The following is a 12,673-nucleotide window of genomic DNA, read 5'->3' as shown; positions in this document are numbered from 1 at the left end:
TTCAGCATCAACTTGTGGCATGAAGGCTGCACAGAAGACTGTTGGAGTCAGCCTCCCCACCATCACAGACATTTACACCTCTAGATGCAGGAAGAGAGCCACCTGCATCATGAAGGACCCCACTCACCCAGCACACACACTTTTTGTCCCACTCCCCTCAGGAAGGAGGTTGAGGAGCATTAAGAGTAGAACCACTAGACTGAGGAACAGCTTCTACCCTGAGGCTGTTAGACTCATTAATCTCTAACCAGGATAATCACTGTGGAAAAATCACATCATGTTGCTGCTGATCTGTTTCATGTTGCTGCTGATCTGTTTCATGTTGCTGTGTTCATGCATGTACATCTGCTCACACAGATTCATGTTTGTGCTGTTCATCCATCCATTATCTTTTACCCGCTTCTTCCATTTTGGGTCACTGGGGTCGCCCGTGTCTATGTCCAGCAATCACTGCGTGAGGGGCGGGGTACACCCTGGACTGGTCTCCAGTCCATCACAGGGTCACATAGAGACAAACAAGACAAACAATCATTCACTCGCTCACTCACACCTAGGAACAATTTAATTACCAATCAGCCTAACATGCATGTTTTTGGTCTGTGTGAGGAAACCGGAGCACCCAGAGAAAACCCACACATGCACAGAACATGCAAACTCCACCCAGAGAGGCCCCCAGACCGGGATTTGAACCAGGGACCTGCTCGCTGAGAAGCAGCAGCTCTACCAGTTGCACCACCGTGCTGCCCTGCTGCTGTTCGGTGTATTGCTTTCATTGTTTTTGTACTATTACTGCTTAGTGTATTTTTAGTTGATGTTTTTCTTAGTTCATATCTTAGATCTTATTACTGTTTTTCTTTTACATTTTATTGTTGGATGTAACTGGGACCCAGTGTACACATGTTCGTTCCACCACATTTGGTGCATATGACAAATAAAGAAACTTTGACTTTAATGTGTGTCACATCAGTGATTGTGAGGGAATTATGGGGGAGTGGTGGCGCAGAGGCTAGAGAGGTGGGCCTGTGATCCGAAGATCGCCGGTTCACGCCCTGGCCCCGACAACATCAAAATTGTGCGTGGGATAGGGGAAGCACCCACACTTGCCCTCATTTGCCCCACCCTGGGCCCATGAGCAAGGACCCTTAACCCCCATCTGCTCCCTAAACAGGTCTCTCTTGAAAATGAGTTCTCGTGGCTCAATGAGACTAAATAAAGGGTAAATGAACGTGCTAAAGCGCTGATTATTCTTTGTATAAATCTAGTAGAGTGCTGTATGAATGGGTAAATGAGGACACAGATTGTGTTGTAAAGAGCTGTAAGCTAGAACGGTGCTATATAAGTACAGTACAGACTATTTACCAAGGCGTTTTTTAAGCTGCAGTACCACTTCCACAACTTTAAGTGGCGCTAGCGAGCTAACTGCTGCTAATACGCAGTCAGTGAATTTTTACACAAAGAAGCCGAAGATCAACATTGCAGCGCTTGCAGCGTAGGTTTACACGTAATAAACTATTTTAGTTTAATTTGCTTTAATTTTTATACAGTATAGATTAAAAAAAAATCTTCAACGAATTTTATTATTTTTGAACAGATATTGTGCGCCACTGGACGCTAACCGCTAGCTTTAGCGGCGACGCTAACTCGGAGCTTCATTGTTGGTGGGTGTGTAGCTCAGGCATGGCAGCTTCTGACTGTGTTTAACCCTCACTTACATCCCGCATTGTTTTTTCAAGTGGTGCCGAAACAAGTAAGACTGAAAAATGGACACGAGAGCGTTAAGGAACCCATATCATGACTACGATGGAAACCCTGCGTATACACAGGCGTTGTTTGACTCTCAGGGAAAGGTACATTGTTGAGAACATGATGACGAAGTGCAGCGTTCTCGTGTTTAAGACGGTTCTCTTGTTTTGTTCCCTTCTCCTCCCCCACTTAAGATCACGCCAGAGTTTGCCCAGAGGTTGAGCAGCAAAGTCAGCGAGCTTCTAGCTGTCATAGAGCATGGGCTGGAGTCTGCTGATCCAAGAGACTGCACTGCTTACACAGGCTGGACAGGTGAGTTCACAATCAGTGTTGCCAGATCTCGCGATAGAAACAAGCAACTAGCTCTAGCCCAACTGGCAACCCACCACACTGTGTAAAACAGAGGCCATTTTTAAACAGTATAAACATACATTTATTATGGCATTACACATAAACAACAGCAGAATTATGCAAAACACTTTAAATAACATACTTTTAAGCTCTGATAAAAAAAATACATTTTGCATTATGTATTTTTTTTCTACATATTTAAAAAAACAACATCCTGTCTAAATAAAGGTTGAATGAATCCTGACATCTGCGTGTGAGTGAAGCCCCCTAGTGGTCGGCCACAGTGTGCACCCATAGGATTAATAGCTATGTTTACATGCGCAAAATTTTTTGACCGGATTGAAATGTTTTCATATTCTACACCTCGGAAGAGTGTCTACATTTCTATCTCGGTTAATGCGGCCCGAACCACAGCGTCTACCCCCACAAAAGTTATATCAAAACGACTGGCTCGGCCCCGTGATGTGTGCAATTACTTTTATTGGCATTCACAGTTACCATGGCGACATACTTTGCTAACAAAGATGCCAAATTTCCCATAGAAAATGAATAAGAGAAAACTCTTCATAGAACCTGAGTAACGTATGGAGCCATTTTGGTTTAACATGGAAGGAAGGCAGTGCATTATGCAATGCATGCAAGGCACCTATTATTACCTATTATCACCTAATATTATTAATTAATTATTAATAATAATTATAAATTATTAATGTTGATGATTATAAATGTTAATATAAATAATAATATTAATAAGTAGTATTTAATATTAACACTAATTATTTGTGTAAATATTATTAATATTGAATATTAATTATTACTATTTTAATAATAATAAATTAACAACATGTTAATAATTATTTATATTAATAATTAGTATTGCTTATTAATATTTGTAATCATTAATATTAATATTTATTATTAATAATAAATAGGCAGTCCCCGTTAAAGTTTCTCCAGGAACTTTCTAGTTCGAATGTATTGTTCACATGGGCACAATCTGTTCATGATGAGCGTTTACATGCAGCGGGCCTTGTTCCGAACAGAAGTACTGACATGCGCAGAGTGGTAAACTCTACTTTAAAAAAAACCACAGAAGAAGAAGTTCTACTTCCGGTTTACTTCCTGGATGAACGTAAACAAACCTGAGCACCTAAAATGGACCCGCGACAGGTTTTAATAACACTGGAGACGTTACTGCACTCCCTGACTGAGCTACAGGTGATACAGATCATTTTGAGCTCTTTCAAAGTTTCTAGAAGAAATGCCGTGTTGCTCACTGACCAGTTTTGCTTCCCCCACATGCTAATATTATTAGCGTTAGCCTGGCGGAAATGACAAAGTCGCACATGCGCAGTCAGGTCAGTTTTTCACCATCAGATTAAAACGAACAGATCACGTGTTACGTGTGTTACGTGTTCACGTGTTTATGGTTATGAATCGGCGTAAACCACCCGTTTCGTTCTGATCACAAATTATTTCGGATCACGCTGAATAAACAAAAAAATAACCCGAACGGGGTGTTTACGTGACGTGTTTTTATTCCGAACGGCCGTTTGATCCGATGACTTATGTTCATGTAAACATAGCTAATGTCTATGTGTTTGCCTGACGCCTCGCCAACTTGGGCGGGAGCGATAAACAAGAAACGGGTGTGGAAGGGACAAACTACCTACTCGTCTTTTGCTTTATTGTGAGGAGCTGGGAGATAATCAACTAGTTTCACTCGGAAAGAAAGTCAAGCCCAAATAAGCAACTTAACTTTCAAAACAAGCCCAAAAAACTGCAACCCGGGACTCACAAGATTAGCAAGCGACTTTGGACAAAAACAAGCCCAAAGTCGCTTATAAAAAGCAGACTTGGCAAGTGTGGCGGCTGCCTGTGGGCTCCTGGCCATGTACGACAGCCTGGTCAGCTCGGCACTCACCTCCACCACTCTTTTAGGGGCGGAGATTTTTTTTTAAGGGTAGAAGCAGAAATGCTACAGAAAGAAGTGGCTGTTGTGTTTAAAATGAGTGTTTATGTAATTGTTTTCCGTTTACATATCCAATATAAGTTTCATTCGTTCAAGGCAGTCATATTTGTTCATAACTTTATTATCAGTAAGCCTGAGAGCTACCAGATCCAAGCAGACAGTTACCGGAACGCACCCTGTCAAAATATTCATTCAACCTTTATTTACACAGGTTAGTCTCATTGAGTCACCAGCACTCATTTACAAGAGGCCTGTTTAATAATAAAAATAGTAATAATAATTAGAGAAACCGCATTTCCTGTGAAAATGCAGTGTGAATGCTTATTGCACAAGAACTTGCTGAAAAACAGCTGAAGTTAGCTAAAATACATCCTGCAATGTAGCTAAAATGGAAAAACAATTCTAATTTAGCAGAAGAAAGCAGAAAGGACACATTTACTGAATTAGGTTTAAACCACCAATTTGCTGGTGATAAGATGGTTTCTGGGGCCCACTCTCTCCCGGGTCAACTCCTCTGAGGCAGCCAAAGGTTTTTTTTTTTTTTTTTAATGTTTTTAATTCATTCCAATAAGTAAATAAAGGTCAGTTTAATGAAACAAGTGACATATCAGTTGTCTCCAAATGAAATAAATCTATAAATAAACACTTTTTTGTCTATAATGTTTGAATTTATGGACTTCAAAAGGTGCCAATGTTTTAGGCTAAGATTGTGTTTTGTTGAGAAATGGAGTTGTAGCCATTTTTGTTAAACCTTGAAAATACCTAAATGTACCACAAGATGTCTGGCATTACTCAGCTACTTCCACATCTTATTTTAACTCAGTATTTGTAAAATTGAATGGTGGGGGAGTGGTGGTGCAGAGGCTAGGGAAGGTGGGCCTGTGATTGGAAGGTCGCCGGTTCATCTCCCCGGACTGACAACATTAAAATGTGGGAGGGAAAGGTGAAACATCCACACCTGCCTCCACCCTCATTTACCCCACGCTGGACCCTTGAGCAAGACCCTTAACCCCCACCATCTGCTCCCCCGGGTTCCCTAGACAGCCGCTCTCTGCTCCACACGAAGGGCTGTGGTAGCTCTGTGGTCTGTGCGACTTAGATCACTGTGGTGACCCCTGAAGAAGGGAGCAGCCAAAAGAAGAATTTCTAAAATTGAACAAGTTGTTGACATTTTATATGTCGGCTAATGTTTAGTAGCATTGGTGGCCATCTTGTAAAAAAAAAATTTACACCAATAAATAATTCATGGTACATTCATTAATTACTTTGTGAAAGTGTCCTTAAAATCTGTCCAGTAGCACATGAGATATTTTGCTAACAGACTGACTTGCACACAGACAGTCCACCTCTTCCTTTCAGCAGTGCAATACAGTTTTTATAAAATACCGTAGGTCTTTAATTATCAAATAATGGTCTCTTTTAGTAAAGGAATATTTTCAAAAAATATATATATATTTTTCATTTTGTGCTTAAACCCCTGAAAATAAAATCTGTGGTTATAAAGGGTTTTAGCAAGAAAAATGTTCAAGTTAAAGTTTTCTCTGCTGGACATTTGTTGTATCTTTTGCTACCAATATTTTTTATTGAATTTTATTTTGAATTTAAATTTTACTTTTCTAGTTTGAACAAATAAATGACCGTATCTCAGTTGTCTATTCTTCAGTCCACCATTCAAATGAAGACGTATGCTAAGTACGTTTATTGATTCACATAAAAAGATGATTAAATGATCCAAACCTCTTGATAAGCATTTAAAATATTTATCGCAGGGTGCATTTGTTTGTTTCCAGGCATTGCTTTGCTCTACCTGCACCTCCACAGCGTGTTTAACGAACATGCCTTACTTCAGAAAGCGTTTGAATACGTCAGCCGCAGCCTTAACTGTTTGACCCGACGCCATGATGTCACCTTCCTGTGCGGCGACGCAGGGCCGTATGCGGTTGCTGCTGTGGTCTACTCTCGCCTACAGAGAACGCAGGAGGCAGATGATTGCATCAACAGGTCATTACTAAAGCTGAAACTCCTCACAGTTGGTTATCTAACTCGGGGGTTCCCAACAGTGGCCCTTGAGGAACCCCATCCTGCATGTTTTAGTCTTTTCCTGCTACGACACACCAGATTTTAATTAATGGGTGATTTCCAGGCTTCTGCAGAAAATGAGGAAGTACAGTGCCTTGCGAAAGTATTCGGCCCCCTTGAACTTTTCAACCTTTTGCCACATTTCAGGCTTCAAACATAAAGATATAAAATTTTAATTTTTTTGTGAAGGATCAACAACAAGTGGGACACAATCTTGAAGTGGAATGCCATTTATTGGATGTGTCAAACTTTTTTAACAAATAAAAAACTGAAAAATGGGGCTTGCAATATTATTCGGCCCCTTTACTTTCAGTGCAGCAAACTCACTCCAGAAGTTCAGTGAGGATCTTTGAATGATCCAATGTTGTCCCAAATGACTGATGATGATAAATAGAATCCACTTGTGTGTAATCAAGTCTCCGTATGAATGCACCTGCTCTGTGATAGTCTCAGGGTTCTGTTCAAAGCGCAGAGAGCATAATGAAGACCAAGGAACACACCAGGCAGGTCCGAGATGCTGTTGTGGAGAAGTTTAAAGCCGGATTTGGATACAAAAAGATTTCCCAAGCTTTAAACATCCCAAGGAGCACTGTGTAAGCAATCATATTAAAATGGAAGGAGTATCAGACCACTGCAAATCTACCAAGACCCGGCCGTCCCTCTAAACTTTCATCTCGAACAAGGAGAAGACTGATCAGAGATGCAGCCAAGAGGCCCATGATCACTCTGGATGAACTGCAGAGATCTACAGCTGAGGTGGGAGAGTCTGTCCATAGGACAACAATCAGTTGTACACTGCACAAATCTGGCCTTTATGGAAGAGTGGCAAGAAGAAAGCCATTTCTCAAAGATATCCATAAAAAGTGTTTAAAGTTTGTCACAAGCACCTGGGAGACACACCAAACATGTGGAAGATGGTGCTCTGGTCAGATGAAACCAAAATCTAACCGTTTGGCCACAATGCAAAACAATATGTTTGGCGTAAAAGCAACACAGCTCATCACCCTGAACACACCATCTCCACTGCCAAACATGGTGGTGGCAGTATCATGGTTTGGGCCTGCTTTTCGTCAGCAGGGACAGGGAAGATGGTCAGAATTGATGGGAAGATGGATGGGGCCAAATACAGGACCACTCTGGAAGAAAACCTGTTTGAGTCTGCAAGAGACCTGAGACTGGGACGGAGATTTATCTTCCAACAAGACAATGATCCAAAACATAAAACCAAATCTACAATGGAATGGTTCAGAAATAAACGTATCCATGTCTTGGAATGGCCAAGTCAAAGTCCAGACCTGAATCCAATCGAGAATCTGTGGAAAGAGCTGAAGACTGCTGTTCACAAACGCTCTCCATCCGACCTCACTGAGCTCGAGCTGTTTTGCAGGAAGAATGGGCAAGAAGTTCAGTCTCTCCATGTGCAAAACTGACAGAGACAAACCCCAAGAGACTTGCAGCTGGAACTGCAGCAAAAGGCGGCGCTACAAAGTATTAACGCAAGGGGGCCGAATAATATTGCACGCCCCACTTTTCAGTTTTTTATTTGTTAAAAAAGTTTGACACATCCAATAAATTTCATTCCACTTCACGATTGTGTCCCACTTGTTGATTCTTCACAAAAAATTAAAATGTTATATCTTTATGTTTGAAGCCTGAAATGTGGCAAAAGGTTGAAAAGTTCAAGGGGGCCGAATACTTTCGCAAGGCACTGTAAATATATCACTGTATCAGGTGTGTTGGAGCAGGGAAACAAAACATGCAGGATGGTGTTCCTCAAGGAGCAGGGCTGGGAACCACTGAATTCTCCATTTGTTAATTGTCTTGTATCAAATCATGTTGATATAATAAATACGCTGCCATAGAAACAAGTTCAGTTTAATGATCAAGTCTAAGTAACTCACCTGCTCAATTAATCTTCACATTTATGATACAAATAGTTAAAGACCGATATTTGTTGGTACCTTTCAATGATGATCTCCATCTTCTACCACTTATCCGTGGTTGGGTTGCGGATGCAGCAGATCCCGTAGATCTCCTTCTCCAGCGATACTCTCCAGCTCCTCCTGGAGGATCCCAAAGTGACGCCTGTATGTTGTATGTAACAAGTTTCTCTTGTAAATGAGTCTTCTAGGCTCAGTGGGAACTAACGTGTATAAATAAAGGTGTAATAATAATAATAATAATAAGTGATCCCTCGCCAGAGAGGATATGAAATCCACCCAGTGAATTCTGGGTCTGTCCTAGTTTTTCTTCCCAGTGGGACACGCCCAGAAAGTCTCCATAGGGAGTTTGAAAAAAGTTCAAGACAAAAAAAAACTACTGGATTTTATTTTGTAACAGAAGAATAGAAAAGAATGGAACAGAATAGAAACAGCCTTTATTGTGCCACAGTGGGGGGATTCAAGTGTAACAGCAATAACAGATATAAAGGTTCACACAAAAAAGTTCTTAAAATGTAAATAAATATATATATAAAGAAATAAACAATAACCATATACTTTACAAGACTATAATAGAAAATACTGTGCAGTTTTAAAAAAAATGGGCATATCAAGATGTACAGTGTACAGTGTTCAATATGTATTGAACAATGAGAAGGACAGACTATTGACAGTACAGTATTATAGATAGAGTGGGTGATTGAGCAGAGGTCAGCGTGTATTTAATACTTACTGAGTTTGTTGGGAGCAGTGATGTTGTTGAGTCTTAACAGCTGCTGGGAGGAAGGACCTGCAGTAACGCTCCTTTGTGCATTTAGGATGCAGTAATCTGTCACTGAATGAGCTGTCCAGTTCAACAACAGCTTCATGTATGGGATGAGAAGTCTTATCCGAGGAGCTTTCTCATTTCAAAGAACAGAGAGTGGGGTTCGAGTTATATATAGCTGAAGTAAGCTAGATACATATGCAGATTGCCCTATCAATCCTCACAATAAATAGGGGTTTGTTAGTTGGATTTGCAGCGGAGCCACTCTGGTGACATGAATGAAATTCCTGATACCAAAGTTCATGTTCAACAATCCAGGTACAAATCCAATAAAGTTCAGTCAGGTCATCTGGATGGTTTCTTTTTTTGCTGATGTTTTGTCCATCATCCAAAGGACTTATTCAATCTGAGGAGCTACAAACAAACTGAGTCTCACAAGCAGCACACTTCCATAGTGGGAAAGAAACAGTTTGCTGGTGATAAGGTGACCTCCGGGGCTAACCCTCTCCCCCATCAACTCCTCAGAGACAGTCATGTCAAAGTGGTTCAAAACACCATATTTCATCCAACAATTTTCAGTCAGGTCATCTGGACAGTTTCTTTTTTTGCAGAAAGGTTTCACCTTCTATTCAGAAGTCTTCAGAAGTCAAGGAAACACACAACACAAAACTGATTCTTCCCCCAAACAGCTTACTCCAAAGTGGAACAAACCAGTTATGTTGGTGCTAAGAGGGCGTCTTTGGCACACCCCTCCTCGTCAACAGTCGTGTCAAACTGGTTCAAAACCAAAAAAGTCCACTTTGGAGTAAGCTGTTTGGGGGAAGAATCAGTTTTGTGTTGTGTGTTTCCTTGACTGATGAAGCCTTCTGGATGGAAGGTGAAACGTTTCGGCAAAAAAAGAAACTGTCCAGATGACCTGACTGAGAAATGTTGGATTGTATACCTGGATTATTGAGCATAGACTTTTTTGGTTTTGAACCACATTTTATGCTCAATAATCCAGGTAAAAATCCAACATTGTTCAGTCAGGTACCATATTTTCGCCCTATAAGTCGCAGTTTTTTTTTGTTTTTGCATAATTTGCATGCCCTGTGACTTATAGGCCAAAGCGACATATTTATAGATTTTTTCTCCCCCATATTTATAAACCAATGTTTGGCTGAGATATGACCGTTTTCATTCAGACTGAAAAAATTGAACACTACCATTTTCAGCCACTAGATGGCAGCAGAGTAGTAAGGCAGTAAGTTGTATCATGTAATAGGTAAAAGTGGCTATTAATTACAAATTCAAAAAAGTTCATGCAAAAAAGATGACGCGTAACACGACGCGTAACACGACGCGTAACACGACGCGTAACACGACGCGTAACACGACGCGTAACACGACGCGTAACACGACGCGTGACACGACGCATCAGCGTTGACACATAATAGATGTAACTTATATGGCGAAGGGATGTATTTATGGATTTTTCCACTTTATTATACATATTTGGACTGATGCGACTTATAGGGCGGAGCGACGTTTACGGCAGAAAATACAGTAATCTGGACGGTTTCTCCTGATGGTTTCTCGATTTCTCCGGTTTCACCATCCATCACCAGCAAACTGTTTTTATCTGCCCTGGGAGTTTGCTGTTTGTTGTACTCAGTCTGTTTGGTGGATCCTCAGATTGAAGAAGTCCTTTGGACGAAGGACGAAACATCTCAGCAATAAAATAAACCGTCCAGAAGACCTGACTGAACATTGTTGAAATTCCTGATAGGTGTGGAAATGACTAGGGATCAGCGCTAAAGCTGCATTATAAGTTTTAGAGAGTTGAAATCTGAGACCACCTCCTCTGTTGGAAGATGGTTTCGCTACATATTACATATTCCTTCATCCCCCCCGCTCTCAACCCATCTTTTTTGAATTTACCATGTCCTGGATGACTGAGAATCTTCACCAGTGTATCTCCAAAGGGATGTGTCCATGAGGCATCTTAGTCAGACGCCGAAACCACCTCAACTGACTGTTCGATGTAGAGGAGCAGTGGCTCTACTCCGAGTTCCCCTCGGTAGAATCGCCACGTTAACATGGTGGAGGAGTTTAAGTGGTCCTGGGTTCTGTCTGGGGTACTAACTCCTGGTAGGCTGCTACCATGGTAAGGGTTGAGGGGTCAGACCAAGAGCGGGAACAAAGTTTATTAATGCAAGAAATGGTTCCTTTTAGACTCAATTTCAGGCGTTTATCTGCGAACTACACAAATTTACATAAAACTTTTCACAGATTTAATAAAGACTTGAAATAGGGTGTTTTTCCTCAAACATTTGAATTCACACGCACAGTGCTTAATGTTATTTTTAACATCATTTTAAAAAATGTAACCAGTTTTTGTCTGCAAAGAATTTATGTTGAATTTGAGACAAAACGGTTGAATAGAAGAGGTGCACAGTGTTAAATTATCCACAAAAGGTGATAAAATAATTTTTGCTACAGGCCAAAATTAAAAATCTGATTCTGTTAGATCAGTGGTTCCCAATACTGGTCCTTGATGAACACCGTCCTGCATGTTTTAGTTGTTTCCCTGCTTTGACATACCTGATTTGAATGGGTGATTAACCGGCTTCTGTACAACTTGATGACGTAATCAAATCACTGAATCAGGTGTGTTGGAGCAGAGAAACAACTAAAACATCAGGATGGTGTTCCTCAAGGACCAGTGTTGGGAACCACTGTGTTAGAGGGCCGACCTTGGTCAGTAGTTTTGAACGCTTGAACTTTGATGTTTTGAACCACTTTGGCTATGACTTCCTCGGAGGAGTCGGCGGGGGAGAAGGTGGGCCCCAGAAACCATCTTATCACCTGCGAACTGGTTGGTCCACTATGTGTGTTGCTGCTTGTGGAACTGAGTTTGTTGTGGCTCCTCAGACTGATGAAGTCCTTTGGATGAAGGACTATATGTCTCAACAAAAAACTGAAACCATCCAGATGACCTGACTGAACTTTGTTGGATATGTTAACTAGCCTACAAAATAAGGCTACATTTAGTCAAATTCCTGATTTTTGTGTTTTTCTATCAACACTGGAGCCCTCTTGGATCTTCTTCCATGGAGCTTATTATGATTTAGATTTAGCAGATGGCTACTTGTCCTGAGACTGGTTCTGCTGGAGGTTTCTTCCTTTTAAAAAGGGAGTTTTTCCTTTCCACTGTTGCCACTGTGCTTGCTCAAGATGGGAGACTGCAACAAAGCCAAGATTCAACTTGTCTGCTGGATTCCTTAGATAGAGAACTTTACTAATTGGCTTTTATGTATGTGAATGTTTCTGTAAAGTGCCCTGAGACGTTGTTGTGATTTGGCGCTATATAAATAAACTGAATTGAATTGAAATTTAAAATGATGCCATCAGAAAGTGACGTTCCTTGACCTGGGAGTTAGGTTTTAATGGTTCTGCGTGGTTTCCTTTGCTCTGTTTTTTTACCATTGTCACAATCCATCAGATCAACCTGGGGTCGCATTAACTCTTGCATCCATGCCCTGGGAAGTTGGCATCAGTCCCATGAAGCTTATACTTTGTTATATCCTTGTGTTCAGAGGAACATGAAACTTCTTGGATATAGTCTTGTAGCCTTTACCTTTAACATGCCTGTAGATATCTATTGTATTTCTGAGCTCGGACAGCTTTCATCCATCATTCCATTCATCCATCCATCCATTGTCTATCCTTCCTTCTTTCCTTCCATCCATCATCCATACTTCCTTCCATCATTCTTCATTCTATCCATCCATTGTCCTTCCTTCCATCCTTCCTTCCATCCATCCATCGTCCATCCTTCCT

General features: G+C 41.0%; 1 protein-coding gene across 2 annotated transcripts in view; it reads left to right on the top strand.

The window, feature by feature from the left end:
• Positions 1 to 1,434: 1,434 nt before the first annotated feature.
• Positions 1,435 to 12,673, top strand: part of lancl1 (LanC antibiotic synthetase component C-like 1 (bacterial)) — a 27,301-nt gene continuing 16,062 nt past the window's right edge. Inside the window, exons 1-5 of one of the 2 annotated variants that reach the window (XM_037696633.1) lie at positions 1,435 to 1,489; positions 1,592 to 1,658; positions 1,734 to 1,847; positions 1,938 to 2,055; positions 5,857 to 6,067. In XM_037696633.1, the coding sequence (XP_037552561.1) occupies positions 1,761 to 1,847; positions 1,938 to 2,055; positions 5,857 to 6,067 (416 nt within the window). In that variant the 5' untranslated portion in view covers positions 1,435 to 1,489; positions 1,592 to 1,658; positions 1,734 to 1,760. Of the gene's footprint in view, positions 1,659 to 1,733; positions 1,848 to 1,937; positions 2,056 to 5,856; positions 6,068 to 12,673 lie in introns of both variants that reach the window. The other variant, XM_037696635.1, reaches the window with a different exon arrangement.

The sequence above is a fragment of the Nematolebias whitei genome, chromosome 23 (genome assembly GCF_014905685.2).
Source record: "Nematolebias whitei isolate Nwh7 chromosome 23, NemWhi1, whole genome shotgun sequence".
Taxonomy (NCBI): Eukaryota; Metazoa; Chordata; class Actinopteri; order Cyprinodontiformes; family Rivulidae; genus Nematolebias; species Nematolebias whitei.
This window is presented reverse-complemented; position numbering and strand designations above follow the sequence as displayed.